Source organism: Podarcis cretensis, assembly GCF_951804945.1.
Source record: "Podarcis cretensis genome assembly, chromosome: 14".
Taxonomy (NCBI): domain Eukaryota; kingdom Metazoa; phylum Chordata; class Lepidosauria; order Squamata; family Lacertidae; genus Podarcis; species Podarcis cretensis.
In genome coordinates, this window is record NC_137183.1 from 23,633,499 (window position 1) to 23,661,031 (window position 27,533).

General features: G+C 42.2%; 1 protein-coding gene across 1 annotated transcript; it reads right to left on the reverse strand.

The window, feature by feature from the left end:
• Window positions 1-368: 368 nt before the first annotated feature.
• On the reverse strand, window positions 369-27,533 carry ARRDC4 (arrestin domain containing 4). Its single transcript, XM_079954138.1, has 8 exons — window positions 27,079-27,533; window positions 20,603-20,672; window positions 16,508-16,655; window positions 8,698-8,800; window positions 7,734-7,990; window positions 5,723-5,885; window positions 4,438-4,592; window positions 369-4,334 (listed from the first exon to the last, which is right to left on the reverse strand). The coding sequence occupies exons 1-8, from the start codon at window positions 27,410-27,412 to the stop codon at window positions 4,278-4,280; spliced, it is 1,287 nt and encodes a 428-aa protein (XP_079810264.1). The 5' UTR covers window positions 27,413-27,533; the 3' UTR covers window positions 369-4,277.

Here is a 27,533-nt window from a genome sequence, read left to right on the forward strand (position 1 = left end):
GCCAGGGCTTTTTCAACACTGACTCCAGCCTGGTGGAACGCTCATGAGACCAGGGCCCTGCAGGATCTGATTTCTTTCCACAGGGCCTGTAAGACAGAGTTGTTCCGCCTGGCCTTTGGCTTGGAGTCAATTTGATTCCCTCCCCCTCTTTCTTTTTTCCTTTCTCCTCCTGTGATGAGGCTGCATTTTAATGTTTTAATGTTATATTTTAATCTTGTTTTTAAGTTGTATTCATTCAACTTGTTTTTATTATTAGTTATAGCCGCCCTGAGCCCGGCCTTGGCTGGGGAGGGCGGGGTATAAATAAAATTTATTATTATTATTATTATTATTTACAATTCCCCCCCAACACAATCAAGACAAACAGGTGCTTTTTGTGCTTTTATTAAGAAACAGAACCCATAGGGTTCAAACTTTAATATAAAGTACAATCATTTTTCAGGGTGATTTTTTTTTTGCTTGGCTTTTAACCTGGTTTTACAGTAGCTGAGAAAACACAAAAACACAAACCCCTGCATTATTGAATTCATCATTATGCAACATACATTATTAAGGAGCAAATTCTGCCTTAAGTACAGGAGGCAGAGCTTTGCTTTTTCAGTTTCAAACCAGAGCCTTATAAAGATACAGCATGCTTCTGAAGACTCCCCCCGCCCCCACTCACATACTACTTAAGGCCACAGTTACAGTTTATTTGCAAGTAACCCAGGAGTGATCCCAAGATTGAAAACAAAAGAGCAGCATTGTCATTCTTTGTACTGATGCATGCTCTTCTGCTGTATGACAAGAATGATACCAACAGCCAGCTCATATTGGTATTACAGTCAAGTCGTTGCAAGCACCTAATAACCATTGTTTTAGTCCTCCCAAGACATGCATGCTATACAGCCATGGTATTGCTATTCAAGTAATAAATAGGAGTTAAGAGACTTAATTTAGTTCACATCAGATGAAATCCTGCATTTTTTAAAAAACAGGCATCCCATAAAAAAGGCATCTGGGATACCACTCAGGATTGGATTTTAAGACAAATGTATTATTTTTTTTAAGAATAAGTTGCAATGCAATTTTGGTTCAAGCTTCTTTTTCTTTCTGATACATAAACACAGCAAATGGGCAAAGTGTCACATTCTCATCTCATCTGAACAAGCATAAAACATTAGGCATTTCTAGCTCCTCACTTCAGATAATTAATGAATAAATACGTCTAGAAGTCAGTTTTGCCAAACTGTTACTCTAATGTGCCCAAGCAATAGAACCCAGCAGGTTTGACACCAAGTGGTTGGGAACATCATGGCACAGGCTAAGCCACCTTAAAGTCCATTCCCCTTACTTCCTCTCACAATGCAAACTACTTGTTGATATTTTTGGGTTAGGTAGGATGCCAGCTGCTCTGCCTGGAAACAATGTTGCAACGATCTCTATCTCCAGCACTAGACAACTCAACTCTCACAAGAAGGATGTAAGCGCCTGGGGCACACCAGACCCCTACAAATGATTTTTCTTTTCATTTGCAAAGTTGCCTTTCCAGAAACACTCCATCCACTGCAAACACTGGCATTTTGCTAGTATCAGATAAGCTTGAAAAGAGGAAGAAATTCACCTGGCTGAGGGGAGGGAAAAATAGACTCTAAAGAACTAATTGGCTGTTCCGTGTGAAATATAGTTTGGCTTTAGAAGTCCCTCACTTTATGACTAGCTAGTCATTTGCTGAATCGTAGCAAATAGTCCCTATATTGGACCATGGATTCTTCCTCCCTTCATGTTTTTTAAATTTCACCTTGTTTGGCAACTTGTAAGCAACAGTGCAACAGGCAGTAATAAGCACACACATATAAACTCTCAAGAGGCATTGCACACAAGTCAGGAGAAATCTCTGCCACCTTTGGCTGCAATCCAGCCTCCACTCTGCTTACTAATGGCCGGTGAAGCTCTTTGAGCAAGTAAGTTAAGACTTTTATCCATTCCACAATAATGGGAGGGATCCACTCCCTCTTCTTCTCAGTGTGCTCACATTAAGAATATAGGGTTTCACTGCCGTTTCTCTCCATAATTAATCATTTTTGCTCCCTTCTCCTAATTCTCCCCTCCCCAATAGCTGTGCCTGACAAGCCTCCATCAAAATGAATTCTATCAGCCTCCATGCATACAATTCTAACAAAAAATGTACTTCTGGCCTCCCCACAAACTGCTAACAGACCCCATCACTAGTAGAAATATCCACTCAGCAAGAAAACACAAATATTACACAACATAAACACAAATATTAGAGGAAGTCAGTAATGCAATTCCAGGGCCCTTAATGTGTGTGTGTGTGTGTGTGTGTGTGTGTGTGTGACTTTTAAAGCTTCAATGCTTATTATTCTGTTACGGTAAATTGTTTAGAAGTGGTGACCCCAATTAAATCAGGCCGCAGCTTAATTTTCTTATACCTGTTAAAAACTATTTTTAAAGATGCAGAAGTCATCTTAGAGGCACTGTTTTTTTCCTTAAGATGGTGACTGCTTCAAAGTTCTTTGTTGTTCATACAGGGTCATTAAGGTATGGTGCTTTGCAGTGTACAAGAGGTCAAGTCCCTGCCCAAGCAGCTTGCAATCCATAATTTGATAAAGGAGACAGGAAGAGAAGAAGAGAAGTGAAGGTAGCGGGAAACAGGGAAATGTATATGCACTGTTGGGCATAGGCCCAAGGGGGCTATACCAAAGGCTTGATAGAAAAGGTGAACTGAAGGGAGAAGGCGGGGCGGCATCATACAGGTGCATGCACTATCATATAAAAGCTCCCCCCCCTTAGAAATACTTCCTTTTTACTCATTGCAAACATAATAAATCCACAATTTAATGGACAATTTAGGTTTCTGCCAGCTGCAGTATATCTGCTTAAAAAGATAATGTACATACTATACAGGATTTCCTTCAATCTATGAGGCACCCCTAATATAAGACTTTATGCTTAGCAGCAATATTCACTATTCTAAATGACCTGAGGAACAACTCAAGTTATATTGCACCATAGTAAAGACACAGCCCAATTCTGAAGAAAGCAAAGAACAATTCCCTGATAAGTGAGCCAGATTGCTGTACATAAACACGTGCACTGATAAAGGTTCTCATGTTGCTTTTAAGGAGAACTGCCATACTAAATAATGATTCTCCAAGAACCTCTCTCCCAACCCCCAAAATTCATAGAGAAATGACTATCAAACTGGAAATTTAACAGGGGCAGATCCAACTGCAGAATTACGCTTTTTGGTCTTGGCTCTCATATCCAAAACAGAGGTAGATTTTTTAAAAAAAGGCTTTTAAACACAGTAATTCATTATTGGAAATCATAGCTACTCCTTTCTTCATTCTTTATAGACACTCCTGCAGAGTGCTAAAGCATCCTACCTATAATTGCTCTAGTGGCAGTGGCTCAAGTTGCTGAATTTAAGAACTGGTGTAGTATTTGGCTGCCCTTGCCAGATTTTGTCCCATTGGTAAAGAAGCAGGGGGGGAAAAACAGTTCTGGAGAGTTGTAGAAAAATTAACTGTATTTCCCTTAACTAAACAACACAAAAACTTGAAGTGCAGCAACAAAACTCCAGCTTCATCACTGAAATAAATGTCTGCCATTCGTAATTAAAAAGAGCTGGCACCTTCATAACTCTTGCTATATATTAATATTCCCTATAAAGCAATATGCATTTTAAGACCACTACTTGATAGGTGTCCATCTGACATTTCTTTCTTTCTTTAAATTAATACATTCTTATTTTTGATGCTGAGTACAGTCAGGACCTCAGATTTTCTTGCTTGGGTACTGAAATTGTCAAGCAGAAGCCCTTGTAAACTAAAGGAGTGCTTTTTAGAAGCTTACTCTTATTTTTATGTCCCTTCTCAGGATAATTTAGTCATGCAGATAAAACAACTATATCTCCTCAGTGCGGCCTTTTTGTTATGTGGTTTGGCTGCTCTTGAAAATATCCTCAGCATGATTTTTGCACTATATGCACCAGTTTCTAAATTTTCTCTCTTCTTAGTTATTTTTCAGTTGCTCCAGGTAAGATAGGGGCCACTTTCCTGGTAATCTGACCTCATGGTTTCTTCTTTGCCAGCTAAACAACAAGACTTTCTTCCATCTCTTGCCTCTCCTCAAAGAGGCAAGGTGTAGTCCATCTTAATGTTTCAGTTGCCTTGATACCTTAAAGCAATAATTTGCTTTAAAAAAACTTTTAGGCTGTAGAAAACAAAATCAAGATATTCCATCTGATCAAGATGCAGCTTTCTCAATCATCCTTAAGCCATTATTGAAACTGGCTGTCTGTCTTCTACCTCAGTAGGATGTGGGTCAATCTGCAGAGAAAATAAATACACTTTACTGCTTGGGATTCTGAAGTTAATATAAACTTTTTTTGGTAGATTTAGACAGAAGTTGCACTCAGGGATCTTGATTTACCTCTGAATAGAGAGGTGGGGGCTGAAACCGGAACTCCTGAATGTAGGCCAACATAGGGCAGCATAGTTCTTCATTGCAGTCAATTAGTTGTGGATAAGCAGTAACATGTCTTGAGAACTCTTCCTCTGACACAATATCAGCATAATTGGGCGGTGCTAGCAAAAGAAAATATTTTTTAAAACATACATTAGCTACTACTTCCATGGTTCTCTTCTGCAGATGAATCTTCTCCTAAGCCCCACTCTATGATGGCCGATGACCAACAACACAAATGAGATTTTAGTGTACAGTGGTGCTCCGCAAGACGAACGCCTCGCAAGACGGAAAACCCGCTAGACGAAAGGGTTTTCCGTTTTGGAGGCGCTTTGCAAAACGAATTTCCCTATGGGCTTGCTTCGCAAGACGAAAATGTCTTGCGAGTTCCTGCGGGTTTTTCCCCCTTTTTTCCACCTTTTTCTAAGCCGCTAAGCCGCTTATCAGCTGATCTGCTAAGCTGATAAGCCGCTAAAAGCCGCTAAACCGCTAATAGCGCTAATCCGCTAAGCTGTCAATGGGCTTGCTTCGCAAGACGAAAAAACCACTATACGAAGAGACTCACAGAACGGATTAATTTCGTCTTGCGAGGCACCACTGTAAATAATGAATCATTTAAGAAGCACTGGAATTTGAACACATGTATTACTTTCTGTTTCACCAATATACTTGTGACAAACCAGAGGGATTTCATGATTTATTATTACTTAATGTACTTGTATTTCTTCCTTTCCCAGCATGGCATTTTCTTCTCATAGTCACCTGACAAAACATCAGCTAGCCCAAGGCAGGAATGGGGAACCTATGTCCTTCCAGTTGCTACTGGACTGAAACTCCCATCATCCCTGATAATTGGCCTTGCTGGCTGGGGCCGATGGGAGTTGGGAGTCCAGCAAAATCTGGAGGGCCACATGTTTTGCCATCACTGGTTATGTTGACAAAAACCTCCCCGGTTCAAGCCCAACAGACAATTTAATACAGTGGAGGCACCGGGGGGGTGGGGGGTGGGAATGGAGGCCCCTCCAAAGGGTAAAGTATGTTTCTGAGTGGGTTAAAAGAATAAATAAGCACTTGCATGCCCCCCTGCCCTGCCTCTGGAATATCTGTGACTTTTTACATTGGCTCTATTCACTTCATGAGAGATTCACAATTTATTTTTGCAATGTTTATAGCAGCTCCTGCTACTGCAAGAAAAACAACAACAACCCAGCAATAATAATACAAACACCAATCTCATAACCCAAAATTGTACCTTCTGGATGTTCTGGCATTGATAGTGCCAACCAGCTCATATCCATGTTGAATTGGCTGGCAAGGCTAGAGTTTCTGCTGGAAAATGCAGTACATGGAATTGTGCCAATCACTAGAGGCAGCTCAAGCATCAACTTTTTAGCACCAGGAATATGAATGTACACCTGTGATGAGAGAGACACAATTTCACAGAATCTGTCAGAGAGGAGCCAAACCTAGCACTACAAATGTATCCAAAGGCAAGATCAGAAATTTTCCATAAATCCAACAATTCTGGATTAGGGTTGCACCAATCCTGAAAATGACAAAACTACAATCTGCCCCATCCTAGTCGCACGTAGTATTAGAAGAAATTCACAGATATATATATTTTTTTAAAGGGAGGGGTTAATGTTGTTTACAAGTTAAAAAAACACCACAAGGTGGTTATAGATCTTCATACGTATGAGGTGGCCTGAGGATTGCCTGTCTTCACTCCAGTTGTTTTAAAAAGCTTCTTTCAAGCACCTAGACTAGCAGCTAGGCAGCGCACAGGGCTTCTTGAAGGGGTCACACACCGTCTGAAGGAGTGGCTTTGCAACTTGGGGTACTTCTGCATCCTTTGCTGACACTTGAGGCTCAGGTGGCTGGTGGCTCAGCTGTGTCTCTATCTGGAATAGCCTAACTACTGTTGTCTATGCTGGTAACCTCTAGGTAAGATATTTGCACTGCATGATACATAGGGCTGCCTCTGAAGATGGTTTGGAAACTTCAGCTAGTGCAGAATAAAGTGTCCAGGTTGCTGACAGGGGCAAGACAGTTTGAGCATATTACACTGATCCTGGCCAGACTGCACTGGCTGCCAGTTAGTTTCTGGATCCAATTCAAAGTGCTGTTTTTGACCTACAAAGCCTTAAATGACTCAGGACAGCAACTCCTCAAGGACCACCACTCTCCATATGGACCTACCTGGACCCTGAGATCATCATGTGAGGCCCTTCTTTGGGTGCCTCTTCCATGAGAGGTCTGGAGGGTGACAACACGAGATTTGGCCTTTTCTGCAGTGGCTCCCCATTTGCAGAAAACTCTTCCCAGGGAAGTTCACCTGGCACCTTCATCATACACCTTTAGATGCCAGATGAAAACGTTCCTCTTAAACCAGGTCTTTGGCTGATTTACAACTGATGCCTTTTTAAATGTATTGTTGGGTGGCTGGGGTTGTTTTTGTTCTTATTTTTATTATGTGTTTTGTGTTTTTCATACAGGCAATCACTATTTTGCACTCATTCAAAGCACGCCCTACTGTGCATACATGCATCTCCCCAACCCGGAAGTTGCCAGAATAGGAGTGGGGGTGAAACAGGCTTACATGTGTTCTGCTGATACCTACAGGGTCAGGAACGCAATCCCCAAGCAAAACAGCTGTTGCCTGTAGTACTTTTATTGTGAACCACCCTGAGATCTATGCATGTAGGGCGGTATGCAAATTTAACAAATCATGATGACAATAATAAAATATCTAGAAAAGAGGGAGGCAGCCCTCAGGCCACCTCATACCTATGGAGAGCTACAATATCTCTACAAATCCAGCCATGTGCAGCTTCTGAAACGGACTCCTGATTGGTCCTCCTGATCCACATTGGTTTGGGTGGATGAGATCAGATGTGTTCACTCTGGAAACTACGCTTGGAGGATTCTTCCTTTATCCCTATTTGGGGGTAAAGCACATATAACTGTGCTGTCATTCATATACATCTACCCTCAGGAATTTGGCTTTGTTTCATACTTTCAACATTACCTTCAAGCCATTTTAACACCATCTCAACCACTTCAGTTGTGGACTCCTAACCCCTTAAAATTCTAGCAGCTAAATGTTACCCTACTGCTTTTGGACATACAGAAAAATTCAAACTCTCTGAAGGAGCAAGCAATGCTTAGGAAGATTTAGTAAAAAATAAGTATGCCTGAATTTAAGTCTGTTTAGTTACATTAACACAGTCTTCAAACCTTAAACGGTGAAAAGCCACACTTACAGCTAAGGAATATTCAACTCTGATAATACAGCAGTCAAGGATAGAAGGGGTGACAGGTGGAATTTTCAAAGTTTTCCCATTCCAGGTATCTGTGCTCCCAGAAGCAACATGGTTTCCTCGCACATTGGCGACCATCTGCCGAAAAGTTTTCGTTTTCCCGCTAGCCAGATAAGTCTGTGTTTGGAAAATAGCAGCCTTTGGAACAATTAAGCGAGAGGAACAATTCTCAATTTCTGCATAAATTGGTATTGCTTCACCTAAAAAGAAAGAAAGAATTTCACAAAGAATGAATTAATTACCAAACATTATGATGTACTTGAGTGACAAAGAACTTCATTCATCACATGATGCAAATTATTTTTCTGCCTTCTGTTGTGAGTTTATAATGTTTAGAAAAAAACCGTTTAGTGGGTACTTCCTATGTTTATTGTGGCAACAAGCACCATGAATAGTCCTACATTTGTATACACATCTGCAGTGATTTTAATAATCATTTATTTGGCTTTCTGCTTAACCTTTTCCCTCTTAAAGTGACAAAACCTGAGGCTTTTTAGATATGGCATTGATGTTATGGGGAAAACATGGCATTCCAACACTAGTATAGAAGCAGAAGGACACCTGCAGAGGAGAACAAGAGGGTTGGGGAGGGGAGGTCCTTAGCTGTTCCTCTGCCCACCAATTCTACTCTGCGAGTGCCCTCATCCCAGACCATCTAAATCACTTTTTCCTAACTCTGGCTCAGAAAACAGCAGAAAAGGGTGAGAGCTGCAGAGTGGAGATATTTTTTTGAAGAAAACCAGTTGATGTGGAAATGCTTGAGCCCTTCCATCCCACTTGTCAACCCTCCCAAGAAAATTCCACCCTCAATAGAAATTTGGGATAATAGGATCTTGACAGAGGGGTGGGACTTGGTATTTATCAACCTAATATCCAGTTTCAGTCTTATTGAAGAAGATACACTTGCCATTACAATAGCCTTTCCTCTCTATTTTGGCACTGAGGGAAACTGGACCAGAAGTGAAAAACCAGCATCCAATCATCTTCTCCTGGCTTCGTCTTACAGGGCTCTATAAAAAAGAATAAACAATCATTAAAAGAATAGTGGTTTCGAACCCACAGGTATCAGCAATTCACCTGTGCTTGACTCACCAATTAAGAGTTTGTTTATTTACAGGCATTTATAGCTTGTCCTTTACCCATGTGGTCTCTGAGCAAGCTACATACAGCTCAATATAATTAAACTAATATAACATATTCAACCCACAAAAGTCTGTGCAGAAATGTGCACCTTGAGATAAGTGAGGTAAGTTAAGGCGAGACCCACAGTGGCATTAGCTTTGGTAGTAGCCATCGCATGGCAAGGGAGGCAAAGCAGGTAGCTCTACCCATGTGGCACACCACAATCCACTTTAACAGGTTACTGCTCCATATGAGGCAAACAGGATTTGCATTCTCTCAGACAGCTCCAAAGTGAGTGTAATTCTTTTTGGAGAAGACATGTCCCCTTCCCATTTTTATTCCACATGGCATCTCTGCATATACACACTTTTGGCAATCACTGCAGTCTCATTGCTCTCTGCTGCAGTAACTAGGCATCCCAGGTTAGCAATTCAAATTTACTATCCAGATGTTCATATCAATTACTATTATTTAAATGACATTAGTGGCCACATGTGCAAAGTATTAAGTCACTGTGTAATACTACTCTCTTGTTGTTATAATTGATCCTAAATATTTATTTGTTTGGGGCAACACAATGTACGAGTGATCCACTGAGACCATGCATATGTAAGATTTCTTTACTCAGCAGGAACAGACAGAGGTGTGAAGCAGAGGCAGCAATTACACGGGCAGAATATGCATCTCCCTCCATTCTCTATGTTGGGAAGGGATAAAGCTTCTGCCAACCCTCAACAGCATATTATTTTATTTTAATGGGATGACATGCTTTCCTCCATCTAAATGGACCCAAATGAGAAAATGCATAAAGAAGTCTCTGTAGACAGTGGTTAATTTTGAAACGGAAGGTTACTGAATCCCTCAGTAATTGATTTAGAACTCAAGCCTACTGACTTCCAGGTTAGCGCCTCCAGTAATGGCTGAATTCCTCTGATCGGGAGGAATTTGCCTCGTGGAAATCTGGGTCTGGCTGCCACGGCGAAGGCGGAGACCCACTAGAAATCACAGGCGGGTGAAGCCTGTGAACGTGGGATTCGGCTGGCACCTTTTGCGCCTCCCCTACTCACGGGGAGACCCGGTTTCGGGGATCCGGAGCGACATGGGGTGAGCGGTGTGGTGCTTCGAATTGACTGCTTCTTCCACGGAGCGAAGCCGCATAGCTGTTGCCGGAGAGCGCTGACTTTTTCCTGTGGACAATTTGATCTTAAAGCAACTACCCGTGAGTAGAGCTGAGAATTGGATTTTTAAACGTCTTAATTTGGTGCCGAAACGGGGAGGTCTAAAACAGGAAGTCCACCTTCCCCTTTTGTAAATAGACTGAAGCAATGAGGATGCAAGCTGAAGTCTTGGAAAGCCTATTGTAAAGGAATAAATTTCCATCAGTAAAAAATACTAAACCCCTCTTGGTGGCAGGAGAAGAGGGGAAAAAGTTTTGGACTGAGTATACCTGCAGGAGAGAGCGAACAGAGTTAATATACCACCGCTCCGATCCTGGAAACGGGCTGCCAACAGGACTGACCGTGATTAGAACGTTCACTGACAGTTAGTTAAATAAGAGGAATACATTGTTTCCATGGTCTCCGTCTGCGTTTAAAAAGGAGTAAAAGTAACAGAAAATTGAAACTAACTTTATTGTTTGAATTGAGTTTAAAAGGACTAATACAAATAGAAACTGTTTTCCTCTAGAGGAACTGTTTCCCTCTAGAGGAAGCTTTTGAAACAGTCACAAGAGTTGAGCTGGGGGAATCTCCAGCTGCAAGATAAAAACCTGTGAGATTCTGGGGACCTTGAATCGGTTAAGAATGTTGACAGAAGAGGCCTTAGTGGATGTATTATGCAAGATAAGTGACTCATTGGAACAGCTTCACAAAAAGGTAGATGTGGTAACCACCAAAATTGACAATTTGGGACAAAAAGTGAACACCAATATAGAAACTATTCAGAAACTGACACAGGAATCTACTTTGACATGGCAAACTGCGGAGAAGGCTAGGGAGAAAGTTATTGCTGTTGAACCTAAAGTAACACAATTGGAGAGAGAGAGAGTCCCAGCCTTACAGATGCAATTTGATGATTAAAAAGTTGATGCCTGCTATGATTGAATTTAAAGAAAATCAGATTTCGAGGATCAGAGCCCTACCTGAACTGGAGAAGGAAAGTTTGATAGATTTCCCTACACAGGAATTTGATGACTTTTGGGACCGGGACTTGGGTAAAGAAGAGGTTAAAACTGTGAGGGCTCTCGGACTTGGAAGAGGAGGGAAAAAAGAGAAGAACAAAATAAGAGACTGTTGGAAATACCAGAGGAACTTAGAAGAACAACAGTCAAGAGTGGAAATTTTGAAAGACGTCCTGAAATACCTTTCAGATCTTAGATTTAACTACGGAGATTTGGTTGCCCTGTCAAGAAGGAATAAAATCATCTTTAGGTGGGAGTTTCCCCGAGATCTACTCTTTAGCCTCAAAGGAAGGAAAATGAAAATAAGATCAGTGGAAGACAAAGTTAAGTTCATGTATAAATATGAAGAAGACTCGCAGAAGGGACTTGGAAAAGAGTTAAGAGCATCGGACAGAAGATCACCAGGTTGATGGACTATAGGGAATTGGCGGATATGACTGGCAGAAGCCGGGACCAGGGAGAAGAGTCGGTGGAAGAAGATTGGAAAAAGTTTAAAGACTATTTATAAAAATATTGTAAAATTAATGAGTGTTAGAAAAATGTTGGAAAGGAGCTATATGGCTTTAGTAGAAATGTTACAAGGAATTAAGTACAAATAGATTATTAGAGTATTAAAGGGAAAATAAAGTTAAAATATGTTAAGACAATTATATATTAAAGGGAAAAATAAGGTTAGAATATGCTAAGATAAATTACAGGACAGAAAACAGAGGAAGATGGAAAGGAATTGCTGAAACAGTTAATTAAAGTAGAATACAAAAAGGGAGGTGTGAGGAGGTCGGTGAAACAAGTAAATGAAAGTTACGATACTGAACTTATTAGATGTGTTTTAAATTGTGTTTGTTTGGTTTTGTTAATTTAATGTTTGGGGGTTGGTGTTGTGTGGTGTTTTTGTTTTTGCATTGTATTGTTTTGTTTTGTTTAATTCTTTGTCTTTCTTTTACAGTCTTTAAAATATTAATAAATATTATTCTTTTTAAGAAAATAGAACTCAAGCCTACTAAGAATCATATGGCACACAACCAGTCCAGTTTACACAATTTTATGAACTACTACCTGCAAAATGCAAGTTCATTTTTGTTCACATTCTTACAAATATTAGAATGGGGTGGTCAAATGGGACAGCAGTCAATTAATACTTTATAGACAGAAAAATGACCCCACTTGAAAGTTAACCAAAGTCATGCGACTTTTTATTGTTTCAGTGTTACCAGATTTATCAAGCAGGAACAAATATGGGAAGCAGTCATAAATATGGTAAACACACAACAAAGAGATGACGGCATTAATTTCAAATACTCTAGCATCCTTATATGTGAGTGGATTTTGTGTTTTGTGTTACCATAAGTGGGTTTGTGTATGTGATTTCCTAAGGTACACCTAATGGGAAGCTGCTCTGGAAAAAAACCCTGCCTGCAAAACTCTTTTCTCAATGCCCAGAGGTTGTTGCCAACAAGAGGAGGCACACTGGTGCTTTGGCCAAAGAGGATATTGTTTTAGTGAGCAGTCTCAACTGGTTTTTATTACCATTTCATAATAATGCATGGAAGTTCAAATGTTAGTTTAGACTTGAGAAACAAAACCAAACAAACTGCACAACCTATTCAGCTGGGTAAAGCAGTTACAGTATTTGGCAAGTTATGTTACAGGGCTGAATTAACTACGCATCAGAAAATAAGTATTCATAGAATCATAGAGTTGGAAGAGACCCTGAGGATCATCTAGTCCAACCCCTGCAATGCAGGGATATGCAGCTGTCCCATTCAGGGACTGAACCTGCAACCTTGGTGTTAACAGCACCATGCACTATCCAGCTGAGCTATCCAGGTGTATAGTGTGACTAACATTTTTAATTAACATTGAAGTAATGAAAATATGCAGCCAACAAGGTTAGGAGAGTTACGGTACTTGAGGTAATATTAACATCACCTGTGCTAAGCCCTACTAGGCTAACTTAAGAAAACTAACATGAAAGTTCAAGCAAACTGAAGGCATCCTACACAAAAGAGAGAATGACTAGAGACACAATGCAGTGAACTGCATTTGCTACAGTGAACTGTACTTGCTATAGACTTAACAGCAACAGCAGGAGGTTGAGCTACAGCTCCACTGGCTTTCATCTACCTCTCTCTGGGCCATTTCGAACTACTGTACCAGAACAGCAGTACATATTTTACAGACAAAACGAGTGCATAATTATTGTGTAACAGGAGTGAATTTTAAGAAGCACAAAGCCAAGCAAATGTCACAGATTCAGAAAGAACCTCATGGGTATTTTAGTTCAAGCCACTCCCCCACCACTCAAACTTGTGAGTGACCTTCCATAAAAAAAGATTCCCTTAGCAATCTGTTCCTTTGCATGGCTTCTGCTATCAGATCTTCCTTAATGCTAACCCAAGTCTGCCTTTCCTGCTGGTCTGACATTTCATAAGCTGTAAAAACTCATTTCACTAAAATAAGTTATTACACCGAATAAAGTTAAAGGGTACAGAACTGGCTCATATTCCATTAAGTCATTCGGGCGGGGGGGCGGGCGGGACGGACAGGTAGAATTTCCAGTCAATATTATGCAGGATCCAAATAATATGACAGTTAGTTCTACATGTCCAAGGAGGTTTTTGGACCTGTGTTTCTCAAACAGCAGCTCCCTGCTGAAGGCAAACTAATTTTGAAAGAGAAAAGCATTACAGGAGTAGTTTGTGGTATGACACATTGATTAGGAACATCAGACTCCTAGCCAAACTCACTGGAACAACCAAGCCTTGAGGACGTTGAAAATTGACCTTTGGGTCCCTTGGACCAGACATTCATGTAAAAATATACACACTTCTGGAAACAAGGTTATACTTAACCTACTTTATACATAAAAATAACCCCCTGGATTTTGGTTCAGCCATCCACTGAAGTGTGAAGAACAAAATTCAAAATTGGATCCATATATCATTTAAACGATACTAAATGCCATGAACAATTGTAGGCTTTTCATTTTTATATTACCTGGTAACTACTGACAACTAGGAAATTTCTTCCAGAATGACTCAGAGTAATTTACAAGTGTGATTGCAACCCTTTAAAAACTCTCCCCCTCTCTCTCTGTGGGTGTGTGTATGTGTGGGTGTGCATGCACAGAGAGTGGATCTCTTAGTTCAGTGCTGATCAAATGCATGCCAACCATCAAGTCAATACCTTTTCTTCAGAAGCTTGCTGCTTTGTATTGCAAAGAGCCCTGTAAATGTTATTTATTTTGTGCCAATTGAAGGCTACTGGACTGAGAATCAGTGGATCCTCTGTGCTTTGTTTTTCAAATTTTCAGGTGCTTTTATATATAAATAGATAGATAGTGGTACCTCGGGTTAAGAACTCAATACGTTCTGGAAGTCTGTTCTTAACCTGAGGTACCGCTTTAGCTAATGGGGTCTCCCGCTGCCGCCACACGATTTCTGCTCTCATCCTGAAGCAAAATTCTTAACCCAAGGTACTATTTCTGGTCTGTAACCTGAAGCGTCTCTAACCCGAGGTACCACTGTAATATATATATATATTTGTAAACAAACAAACAAACATTTTCCTTGCCCTCAGATCGAATCATAGGTAAGGGTGTAAGGTGAACTCTTTGCTGCAGAAGCTGAAGTTGTTATAAGGGAAAACAGACTGAAAACTGCTTTTGTATGGAGTTTGAAAGCTATGCCAAATGAAATGGTTATTTGGTGAGTAAGGCACTTTAGTAACACTTGAATGCTTCCCATATTCTGGCTGAGCAAGTTCTCATGTAAGCATTAGCAAAGGCTTGTTCAAATAAAAGGTGCAGGGGGAAAAGAGAAGAGAGCTGGGCAGGCAGGTATCAAAAAATACAGAGAGGAGGAGACAAGGCTATTCACCTTTAAATCTTGCATAGTTTCTAATCATTGAACCTGATTTGTATTCAGCAAGAATGTTATACTTTATTATAAGGGGTGGGGAACATGTGACCCTCCAAGTACAACTCCCATCATTCCTGGTTATTGGTCCATTCTGGCTGAGGGTATGGTAGTTGGAATCTAACAATGCCTTGAGAGTCACAAGTTCTCCACCTCTCCTTTACACAATGGGCAAATAATACATCCAGTCCTAACCATCAATCTAACAAGAAGCAAAAGCTGCAGGGGAAAAACAATGCTGAATACCAAGAGCACAGAATACTTGCTACATTAGCATTATGATGAGAAGATAAAATGGTTCCAGCATTTCCTGAGCAGCAGAAATCACAGAATCAGATTTAAGCAAGCAGTTATTAGATCTTAGGTCCCATAATAAGAAGGGAAGATCTCATTTTATGTTTAGATGGAATGGGAATTCAGCCCACTTCCATTCTGTTACTTTAGACTGATCTTATATTCTGTAATAATTCCACTGATCATGAGAAGCCCAATGCTTTAAATGTGAGTAAATCCATAATATTAATAACAGAAGATCTGAGACAACTGCATCTATACACGTAATGCTGAAAAAAGAAATGCAAAATGGAAGGATGTATAGGATGAAAACCAGAGCTTAAATCACAGGGTAGAAATGACAAATAGCCGCCCAGAGTGGCTGGGGAGGCCCAGCCAGATGGGCGGGGTATAAATAATAAATTAATTATTATTATTATTATTATTATTATTATTATTACTACTATAATGCTTGTTCTATCATCCCCTCTATCTCTGATATTCAGGCTGCAAATACTATTGCTGGCATAGCCACAACAGCACCACCACCCAACAAGCAGCTGGAAAATTTGCAGAAGTACGAAACAACTTTAGGGGAAAAAAACCCCAGGAGGGTATGGGAAAAACCCAAAACAGCCCAATGAGGAGTGAGTGTGCTCAGTGGAATGTTGACCAGCTGGGGACCACCTGTGCCAAAATATACTTTTACACGTTATTTTTGTGATGACCAATGGTTTCTAACAAATACATATGAGTGACTGGCTGGCTGTTGAGGAAACAGAAAACCAGGGGGTGGGGTGGCGGGATGGAACAGAGTGGCTGGAATCCGGAACAGCCGTACTGTACTTCACACTACAATATTTTTTATTCTGGTTCCACTTATAGCCTAGTATTACTGAGAAAGTGTCAGTCTTTGCAGCCATATAAATGTAGCTACTCTGATATAAAGTACTTTAGGCTTTGTGTTATTGTTATTAATGCATGTCAATCCTGCCCCAACTTTTGGCAGAAACCGCTGTGCCAGCAGGGATGTAATCAATGGTATTAAACAGCAACAAAAAACTGTTGGCAATCCATGCAGCCTAAAGGCTATCTATTTATAGAGGAAGCTTAGAAGGGAGCTTACATGCATTTGAAAAGTCAGCAAAGTTACAGACCAAAATATCACAGACCTGGTTATAGCTGAGGGTTAATAGCACGTATAGCACAGCTAGATCTGCTCTTACCAGTAGAACGGGTGAATTGACATCTATGTGGCTGATAACCTGGAACTCTCTCTTCACAGTTTGATCAGGGACCATTGGCCTTTCCAGGGTTGCTTTCACACAGTACTGGATGTTGCCATATTTGCCCGTGAAAGAGGTTGCTAAAGGTCTGGACACAAAACAAAACAAAATACCCATTTACAAGTTTGGCACCTTTCTCAGAGGTAGACTAACAAATGCATGGTCAACCACCTTCTTGCTAGAATGCCATGGCATAAGCAACATAAACCAAGCAGGCATGTTTAAGAGAAGCTAGGGCATGACAAAACAGTTTTAAGATTGACTGTATGCATTATATGGGCCTGTGAATGAGCAAAACTATGCCAAGCAGCATTTGAGCTTCCTGCACATCTTAGGCATCATCAAAATACTTTGTAACAGGATTGGCATGCCAGTGTAATTTACCACCTATTTGACCAACAGGTGGATAAAAAAAATCAATGAGCACAAGATTGCTATTGTTTGGGTGGCAGTTTACTTGTATCATTTCCCTATAGGTTCATTTGTTTGCAAACACAGGAGAGGACTGTTTGCCTCCTAGCTGTGCAGTAGTCAGGGGGCAGAGACAAAAATTGCAGAAAACTTCCTCTGACAACCTGCTGCAACTGAAGGTTTCTTTAAGCAGTAACACAAACAGCCATTGATGGAAACTTCATTGTTTTAATTGCATTATTTTGGGTAATTTTGTACGTCAAGTCTGGTGTACAGGACAAAAGCCAACAAAATAAATCCTGTTTAGTCCAGCTGTTGCATCCCATCCCCATTTCCTATGTGCTAGATGCATCCATGTGCTAGAGGAAAAAGCAGGGAAACTGCTCTATAAGTATAGTCTCCCAATATTTAAATCACCTTTCATTCAGGATTCTGAATTGCATAAGGTGTCTACATGCCTAGATTCTCAATATACAGCCAAGGACATAATGGATGGTTCAGGGCCAGCAAGTGTGTCCCTGTTCTCATCATGTGAACAAGTAAATATCTGAATATGGCTTAACTGCTCAGCGAATCATTCACATTTCTACAGAACTAATCTAACATTGCCAGAAGTCAATTTATTAAAAGTTGTAAATACTGGTAAAAGTTAATTTCATTGTACCACTATAATAATTTTGTAATTAGAATATACATCAAACCATTTGACAATGGGCAGATCAATTCTAAGTGGGATGGTGGGTGGAAAGCGAAGGGATGGATCACTCAACTCCAAAGTCTTGCATGCTTGTGCCAGTAAGTGTAGTACATGTCTGTCTGTCTATACCATAGCTGTCAACCTTCCCTTTTTTGGGGGGGAGGGAATTCCCTTATTCCAGTGCCGTTTCCCGCTGCTTCCCTGGATTGTTAGATATCCTGTAGACTGTCCCCGGGACAGGTGAGGCTGCTGATCCCTTATTTTCAAATCTGAAAATTGACAGCTATGGTCTATACATGCATGCATACAGGCGCGCGCGCACACACACACACTTTTCTTCTGTTTTGCCCATTTTATGAAACATTCCTTCTAAACCAAGGAGGGGAGGAATTAAGTGGGTGAGTACAATTCTTTTGGAGAATTAAAAGGGTGGTTGATTCAGCCTCTGCCCCACCCCAGAATGTCCTGTTTCAGGACCTCACCTGGTAACACACTACCAGTGATAATTTACACTTGTGGTGTTTTTCCACTGGCCTCTGAGGCAGACATGCACTGCCACCTTCCCAGGATGCCAGAGAGGGGTCTTTGACACATCTTAATTCTCCCAGCCAGCAGATTTAGGGGTTAGCTTTACACTGTAGAGTTGTTACCTTTCTTTTAAGAAGTTATCTCTTTAAAACACACTTGACCATTATTTGATTGGTCTGTTGATCAACTGTTTTTTGACTGGTCAACTGTTCAACCATACTTTTTTGGCTTCATGATTGTGATGAAAGGCACAGGTGTTGCCTGCTGAAGGCATGGGATAAAGAAGCTTCTGCTATCAGGGAGAAAAATATCTACAGGAATAACCTTCTCTCTCCCTAGGTCATCCACCATCTTACTATCCACATTTTTCTGTCCCCTCTCCTTATAAAGAGAACACATTTCTCTTTATGCCCTAGCCCAGGGATGGAGACTTGAGCCCTCCAGATGTTGGACTCCTATCAGCCCCAGCCAGCATGGCTAAAGATCAGAGGTGACTGAAACTGGAATCCAACAGCATCTGGAGGGCCAAAGGTTACCCAATTCCCATACAAACAGTATTTACAGTTTCACAAAACTCTATATCAATGCTATTCAACTGCTTCAGCTTTACCAACTACAAAAATTAAGCTGCTTACATTGACCTGCTGCCTTCTCATATCCTCCTCCATCACAATTTGTTTCAGCCTGTGAGCGCAAGATAAAACAGTACTGCAAGAGGCACATTTGTATCTTACCGTATTTTTCGCTCTATAACACGTACCTGACCACAACACGCACATCGTTTTTAGAGGAGGAAAACAAGGGAAAAAACATTCTGAATGAAACAGTGGATGTATCATTTTTGTGCTTCATGCTGTGGCCACAGACATGTGATCTGATGGTGAATTTGGGGTGACACAATGCAAAAATCCTGAGAATCCCTGTGGATCCATGCTTTGTAACCACGTTTTTGCACCATTGCAGCCCCAGGCAACAGTGGGTGTGTGATTTTTGGGGGGCAGGCTGTAGCCATGGACATGCTATGTGCTCTGATGGTGAATTTGGGGTGACCCAATGCAAAGATCCTGAGGATCCATGTAGATCCATGCTTTTTAACCACGTTTTTGCACCATTGCAGCCCCAGGCAACAGTGGGTGCGTGATTTTTGGGGGGCAGACTGTAGCCATAGACATGCTATGTGATCTGATGGTGAATTTGGGGTGACCCAATGCAAAGATCCTGAGGATCCATGTAGATCCATGCTTTTTAACCACGTTTTTGCACCATTGCAGCCCCAGGTAACAGTGGGTGCGTGATTTTTGGGGGGCAGGCTGTATCCATGGACATGCTATGTGATCTGATGGTGAATTTGGGCTGACCCAATGCAAAGATCCTGAGGATCCATGTGGATCCATGCTTTTTAACCACATTTTTGCACCATTGCAGCCCCAGGCAACAGTGGGTGCGTGATTTTTTGGGGGCAGGCTGTAGCCATGGACATGCTATGTGATCTGATGGTGAATTTGGGCTGACCCAATGCAAAGATCCTGAGGATCCATGCTTTTTAACCACATTTTAAGTGGGGAGGGAAGGAAAAACACAGAACGGACAAGGAACACGAGAGGGGTGTGCAGAGAAGCAGCTGGCTAAGAATGCAGGAGAGGGGTATAACGGGAGGGAGGAAAGGAAGGCAAAAGTTTTCCCTCACCTACCCACCCAAGCCAGCCAGCTCGCGCGCGCGCGCGCTCTCTCTCTCTCTCCCTCCTGCATGTTTTCAGCAGCACAAGACGACACTCTGCTTTCCCCTCTGCTTGCCTGGAGGGGAGGGGCTTTCCCTGCTCTTTGTTCCGTTTGAGCAAACACAGCAAGGAAACAGAGGTGGGTGGGCAGTAAGACCCTGAGGCAGAATGCAGGAAAGCAGCCGCTTCCTCTTTTCAGGTTTCCCTTCTCAGAGACGCGCGATTTGATTTTTGCCTGCTTTTTTTTGCCTCCACTCGCGCTATTTGGCTCCAGGGACCACACATTCGCTCAATAACACGCACAGACATTTCCCCTTCCTTTTTAGAAGAAAAAATCTGCGTGTTATAGAGGGAAAAATACGGTATGTTGCATTTTACCTCTGCCCCATCTCAACTGCTTGCATCAGGTCATCCTGCTTGATTCATTTAATAGGAAAAAGGGCAGGAGAGCACTAAAGCCTAAATTCTCACTCCCAAGGCTCTACAGTTCTCAACTACTGGTGAATAAAGCACTTTCTTTAAACTCTAAAAAGATACAAACCAAACAAAATCAATATATGGACAGAATTTGGATCACCAAGTATAATCTATATATATATTTCTGTTATTTCTGAAGTGTCCCTAGATAGTTTTCAAGAAAACAATAAAAACCAATATGTCAAATTATGCTACATCACTTACTGCTGGGGGAGTTGAAAGCTGAAAGGGTATTCATGTTTTCCGGCTTCTAACAGGATTAAGCCCTCATCACCTACAGGGAAAAGAAGACACGTGGTTGGCTTTTTCCTCCCACTTTTAAAAAAAATTATAGATCATAATGATTTTGAACACACAAACTGCAGAATTAAGGCAATATATTACTTAGGGGATGCGGGTGGTGCTGTGGTCTAAACCACAGAGCCTAGGGCTTGCTGATCGGAAGGTTGGCGGTTCAAATCCCTGTGACTCAGTGAGCTCCCGTTGCTCAGCTCCTGCCAACCTAGCTCCTGCTAACCTAGCAGTTCAAAAGCACATCAAAGTGCAAGTAGATAAATAGGTACCGCTCTGGCGGGAAGGTAAACAGCGTTTCCGTGCACTGCTCTGGTTTCGCCAGAAGCGGATTAGTCATGCTGGTCCCATGACCTGGAAGCTGTACGCCAGCTCACTCGGCCAGTAAAGCGAGATGAGTGTCGTAACCCCAGAGTCATCCGCAACTGGACCTAACGGTCAGGGGTCCCTTTACCTTTACCTATTACTTAGGTGCCACTTTGAAGAGGACTCCTATTGTGCTTCATCTATGACCAAGAGCTACTGCAGAACTTGCTAAAGGACGCAAAATGGCTTGGGTTAGAATTCACTTTCTTGCATCCCACTGTCTCCCCTTATACAAGCAATACAAACACTTGATTACCAGAAGCAAATGTGATATGTGGGTGCATGCTACAAGCAGTGCTCTCTCTTGTGAATCACATTTGAAACTATTGCCTGTCTCCAACCTAAGAAATATATGGAAATAATGCTTTTGTTAATGAGTGAACAGCTAAACAACTTTGTAATAGAAGAAAGTAAGAAGAAAGGACAGAGAAGATAGTGTTTATGAGGTACACATATTTACAAATTGTAAGTAAGAGCCATTGTAGCATTTAAACTTAAGAATCATGTTCAATATTAAGTGTTGTCACACTCACACCACTAACTGCACAAAACTGAACAGTGTGAATGAATTCCTACCACACCACACTGTCCAGCCTATTGTATTGCACCAATACAACAACATAATGGTTTGTGATGCTGTCTGGGTGCAATGCTCCCACATTACAATCCTATGCATTTCATTCTTTAGGAACAAAGGAAGCCGCCTTTACTGAGTCAGACCATTAGTCTATCTAACTCAGTATTACTAGACAGGATCTGAAACCATGTTCACTGGCTAGGCCTGTTGCTACAGCAGAAACTTGCACGTGTTGTGTAATAGCCTGTGGAAGAGCCAGGGTTACAGAATAGTGTAACCGTTTGCTACAGTTTGGTCTCAAATTCTTGTCAGATTCCCACTTCCTCACTGGTGGGGAAGGCCTGTCTTTTAAAACTTGTGAAAGAAATCCAGTGGATTTCACAAAAGTAATTTTAGCATGATGCACTTCTTCGATTGCCTTCCCAACTGCAGTGCCATCACAGGAAGTACCTAAACAAGAAAGGCCCTTTGTAGTCTTTTTGAACTAAAGCAATCAGTATAAGCCCAAGGTAGGCTGTGCACAGCACAGCAGCATACCTGTCTGTTGAACAATCTTAATGACCACACTAAAAACCAACAAGACATGTAATTAACTGTTCCACACAGAGGAAATTGATTACAAATTGCTTCAAGAAACAACCGGAAGATTCGTCTGAACCTTCCTCTGAATCAATGGTGAACAACGTAACTAAAGGATGTACATCACATGTGCCCAGCCAAGCACTTCCTCTTCCCACATACTTTAAGAATCTGTCCTTTGACTGGTATGATAAGGTGTTGCCCAAAGTAGCTTTGTGCTGAAAGCACGTTGATCAACTCTTGTGACTGATCTAGACATTTAGGCACAATTACTTCTGCCCTTTGATTACAGCTAGTAGAATCAACACTATTCTATTTAAACAGAGATGGATTTGCTTGGAAGCAGTGTTGTAGAGTAAACTGGCAAGAAATTCAAACGACTGAGCAGGATGATACTTCAAGGAACATCATAACCACCACCAGAATGTTCTCTAAAGGCTCAAACAGGTCTTGGGCATGCCCAAGTACTTAAGTGGGGCTAGCCCTCAGTACTCATGCCCCCAAAACTCCAGCACAGGCCAGTAAACAGAGAACTGGATTTGTAAGACTGAGGTTCAAGTCTCAGCTCTATCTCAGCTTCATTGTGTGAAGAATCTAACCAATCTACTCAGTCTCAACGTCATATCATGTTCAGAGGAACCAGTACAATAAAATCTCAATTCATGTAGGGTTTCCATTCCATAGCTCAAAGCTGACTGCTGGAAGGGGAGGAGCCCCCCCCCCACCAGAATACTACCCTGCACATCCACTGCCAGAGGAAAAAGAAACTTGTCTCAGCTGGGACTGAGCTGGTGTGCGAAAGTCCAGCCACTAGGCTACCATAGCATGCAGTGAGATCAGCTGCTGCGAAGTTTATTCAATTGTGGACTGATCTGGGACTCTCCCCAAGTCTTGCTAATTCACTTGGGTGGAAAGGACATAGGCCTCCCGTTCATCAGGCAGCATTGGCCTGTAGTTAGGCTTGTCTGGTTTGATATTCTGCCAAGGTTGGTGTGGTACTGTCAGGGGAACCCCAGGGGCATTAATAGGACCTGGAAGGTTAACCTGGAAATCAGTCTGAAATACATGATCTTGGGGTGTGGGGTCATTCACAGTGGCGGAGTGTGTTCTCATGGTGCCTAGGGAGTGCACACACGGTGGGGGCGCAAGAGGGCAAATGGAGCCCATCATGTGCCAGCCCAGACCTTGCTGCCGAAGCGACACCAGTCCTGAGCTGCACAGGGCCCTGCGTCACTTTGCTAGGCTGGGATCTGATCGCCCATTTGCCTAGGCAGGGTGGTTTGTCTTCTTAGCTGCAGGTTCAGTTTATTCCTGCATCTGAGGTTCAGTTTACTCCTGCACCTATAGGGGTTTCCCTCTGCAGATAATCATCTTGTTTGTTGCGTTTAAGCTTAATAAAGTGGTCTTTACTTCAGCCAAACCAACTTTGTCTGACTCCTTATTCAGTCAATGGGTCACAAATGAATCTGGGTGGTTTTCAAAAGAAATGAAAAGTAATCAAGGTTAGGAATATGGGCAGCTGCCTCATACCAAGTCAAACCAGTGGTTTGTCTAGCTTAGTATTGTCTACACTGACTGGCAGCAGCTCTCTAAGGTTTTGGGTTCTTTCCCAGGTCTGCCTGGAGAGTGAACCTGTGATCTTCTACATGTAAAACAAATGCTCTACCACTTAGTGACTGCCCTTCCTCCCACTGAGTTCAAGCAGTTTGTTTCAAGGTCAAGCAGTCTGGTTTCAGGAATCCCCCTCTCAGATTGTATTAGCAGTTATCACCACACACAGCAAAAACTTTAAAGCACTTTGCATAATTAAAAGTGCTGTTAATATAATGGGGAAAGTTACTGTCATCTGTGGTGGTTTCCACTACCAATGAATGATATTAAATAGATAGATTTTTAATCTATGGATAATTTTTCTTCTTGATTTAATTTTGACTCTTTCTTACATCATCAGCATGATTGTGAATGTTGCCTACCAGCCAAGTATGGCAACCCACCAAGACTTAATAAATCTCCTCTCCCTTTGTTTTTTGCTGGCTACACAACACCTGGGGCGGGGGGTAAAAAAAAGGTGCACTATGTGCATCTGGGTGGATCACAAACTGTACAGGCCTATTTTTCATATTGCTTTGAAGTGAGAAAGGAAATACGCTGAGATACTGTACTGAACTGTTTTTATCTAGAAGCAGAACACCAATGACCACAACATTTTTTCTTAAGTGTCCGAGGTGGATGGAAGAAAATTCTTTCTTCGATCTTCTGCAGTAATTTAACACCAAGTTACTGTAAACTTCACAGCTGCAGGGAGATGTGTCCAACCCTAGTTCTAACAGAAAGAATTGCCACTATGAACACAGCCTAAAAGTAGAAGTCATCCATAACCAAACCCTTGTGAGTAGTCCCTTGCTAACGTCCTTTACACCTGTGCCAGCGAGTCATACTCTTGCCCTTGGCCTGTCTACCTCCCTATTCCAAACAACTATGTAGTTTTTCAGTGTGGAGGAGGAAAGCAATTATTAGAAACATCTTCTCAAGTGTTATTTCACATGATGGCCCAGAACTAAAATTGCCAAATTCTTTCTGGCATGGTTATGGTGCTTTCAAGAGCTGAGTAACAGGCTGAGATTCAACAGGCGAAATTTCTCATACACAAATATTCATATTGAGGCGTTTTGTCTAATTGATCCTGTTCTGTTATTGGCTAATATATGTAGATATAAAAAGAATGACACTGAGCAATATCTCTCCATGAGCAGAACAGATTTCCTACACATTGAAGGGCACCCTCAAATGGAGAATTGTATAGTAAGTGCTAGGGCTGGGTTTACTTTTTGGTTTTATAGCAACACTCAGTATTTCGAACACTACTTTAACATTAGGATCAGATGAAAGATGTCTAGCCATTGTGTTTTAGATCATGGCATATGAAATTTTGTACGTGCATGTTTGTTTCTGTTCCAAATGGCTCAGTCACTGTCACCTTCTGGAGGGAAGTGAAAACTTTACTTCAAAAGGAACTTTGAAGTAAATACTGGCCAATTGGTTTTATTGCCACTGCTGCTTGATTATGTTTTATAATGTTGTCATTATTTTAAATCTTGTTTTATCATTGTTAGTGATGTTAGGGGACCTTTTGACAGAAAGCAAAGGCATGTAAATTACCTAAATAAACATACAACTCTCTCAGCCTACCCCATAATCTGCACCTAAGTCCCCTTCCCTCTTAACTCCACACCTTCCTCCCAACTGCAGCCTTAATACAGGGTGCCGCTATAATTCATCCCCAACTACACAAACCTCAGCCACTGGTCTTTACTCATTCAGTTTATTTTGGCAAGCCTTTTACATCTGTTTCAGCTCTAGATTTCTTTTTAACTTTGCCACTTTTAGATTTTGCTGCTCTCATATGTATGCTTCACTGTTGATCTGCTTTATTGTTTTTTTTAAAAAAAATGTTTTAGTTCCGGTTGTAAGTCATTCTGAGAATTTGAGTGGCATTGTTTTACTGGATATTTCTGCTTCATGTCACTATTAAATTGATTTTATGCTGCTGTATTTATCTTGGCTTGTGTGTGCATGAGAATTGTTGTTTAAAATTGGTTATGATTTTTTGCTTATATTATTTAATTTTTTAAAAATTGATAAACCACTCAAGTTTAAAAACTTATAAACTATCACACAAGCCTCCTTCCTGGCCTAATGGTCTGACTTTGCATAGTGCAGCTTCCTGTGTTCTTATAAAGGAGAGGAGCTATACCTCAACAATACTGCATCTGCTTTGCATGCAGAACATTCCAAATTAAATCCCTGTCATCTCTATTTAGGGTTGGCAAACACCTTTGCCAGTAAGCTTGGAATAATAACACAAGAGCCCTCTTGCATCTGATCAAAGGTCCATCTAGTCCAGCATATTGCTTTCTGCAATGGCCAATCAGATGCTTCTATGTAACCCACAAGGAGGGTGTGAGCACAACAGCTGTATAATGAAGGTGCATGGCACACTTCCTTGGCGAGTGATCTCCCACAACTTAGGGGTTGCCACAGATAATGTTCCCTCTCCAAGTTTCTGACGGCAGAGGAACAACCCTCTGCTGATCTTGGCACCCAAGAGAGTTGGGAAAAATACTTAAGTTTTACATAAGTGCACGCAGTGAAATAAATTAATGAGTAATGTTTCACTCAGTACTCATGGTTTTTAAAAAAGCTACCACTTGCAGCCCCCAACCTCATCCCAGCCCCTCCTACACTGTGTGACCCCTGGTTTCATTTACATATATTTATACCCCACCTTTCCTCCAAGCAGCTGAAGGTTTGCACCCCATCTTTTCCTCCCAACACTGTGAACCTGCCCAAGTTCACTCACTGAGCTTCATGACCAAGAGGGGATTTGAACCTGAACCTTTCCTCACACCACACTTGGTCCCTTATGTAAACTTCACGCAAACTGCTCAGGAATGCGAGAAATTAAGCAGGGCACAAATGCCTTAAAACAAAAACAGTAACAAACAAACACGAACTTGCAGTGAGCGCGCTATTAACAATGCCAACATTATTATTATTATTCTTAACAAAATCAGACAATAGATCTGTTCCATAGGAGGCAACCCCCTAGGGGCCGACGTCACCCCCCAATAATCTATTTGAGGGGGCTGCCCCCCAGGTTGATGGGCATTACCATTCAAATGCTGCTCTGATCGATTATGTGGGGCGGGGCTTACCTGCCCATCCCAACATATTATTCAGGTTGGCACCCCTGATACGTTGTTCTCTTCCTTCTGGACCCCTCCAAGCGACCCCTCGCAGCCCAAGACCCCGACCAAGCCAAGCCTCCCCTCCCCACGCCATGGGCCGCTTCCTGCCTCCTTCTCACCTGCCGGGCGCGGGTCCTGCCCCAGCAGGCGCTGCCGGACGTCCAAGTAGGGCACCTCCGCCTCCAGCCGGGCCCCTGGGCCCCCTCCTGCTGCCGCTGAGGGAGAAGCGGCGGCGGCGGCGGCCACAGCGGCGGCTCCCTCGCCCCAAGCGGCCCTGGCGCGCCCGGTGGCCTCGAGGCGGAGGGCGCGGAGGGGCAGCGGCGCCGCCGCCTCCAGCACCACCCGCCCGGACACGGTCTCGCCGCCGCTGTAGCCGCCCGCCGCCGCTTCCGACAGAGACAAGGCCAGCTGCGCCTTCACCACAGACGACGACGACGACTCCTCGGCCGCCATGACGCGCCTCAGGCCCCCCTGCCCGGACGACGACGACGGACACCGCCGGCGCCGGCGCCTCAACCCTCTGAGGGGGAAGGCAGACGAGGAAGGAACGGGGAGTTTCGCCTCAGCCTCCCTC

What these genes read in the sequence shown, in the direction of transcription:
- ARRDC4 (XM_079954138.1), bottom strand. Translation starts at nt 27,412, where the DNA reads ATGGCGGCCGAGGAGTCGTCGTCGTCGTCTGTGGTGAAGGCGCAGCTG. An exon ending in TCAATTCACCCGTTCTACTG is followed by an intron (nt 8,801 to 16,507) that starts GTAAGAGCAGAT and finishes TCTTTTTTATAG; the next exon opens with AGCCCTGTAAGACGAAGCCA. An exon ending in GAGGAAAGGCTATTGTAATG is followed by an intron (nt 7,991 to 8,697) that starts GCAAGTGTATCT and finishes CTTTCTTTTTAG; the next exon opens with GTGAAGCAATACCAATTTAT.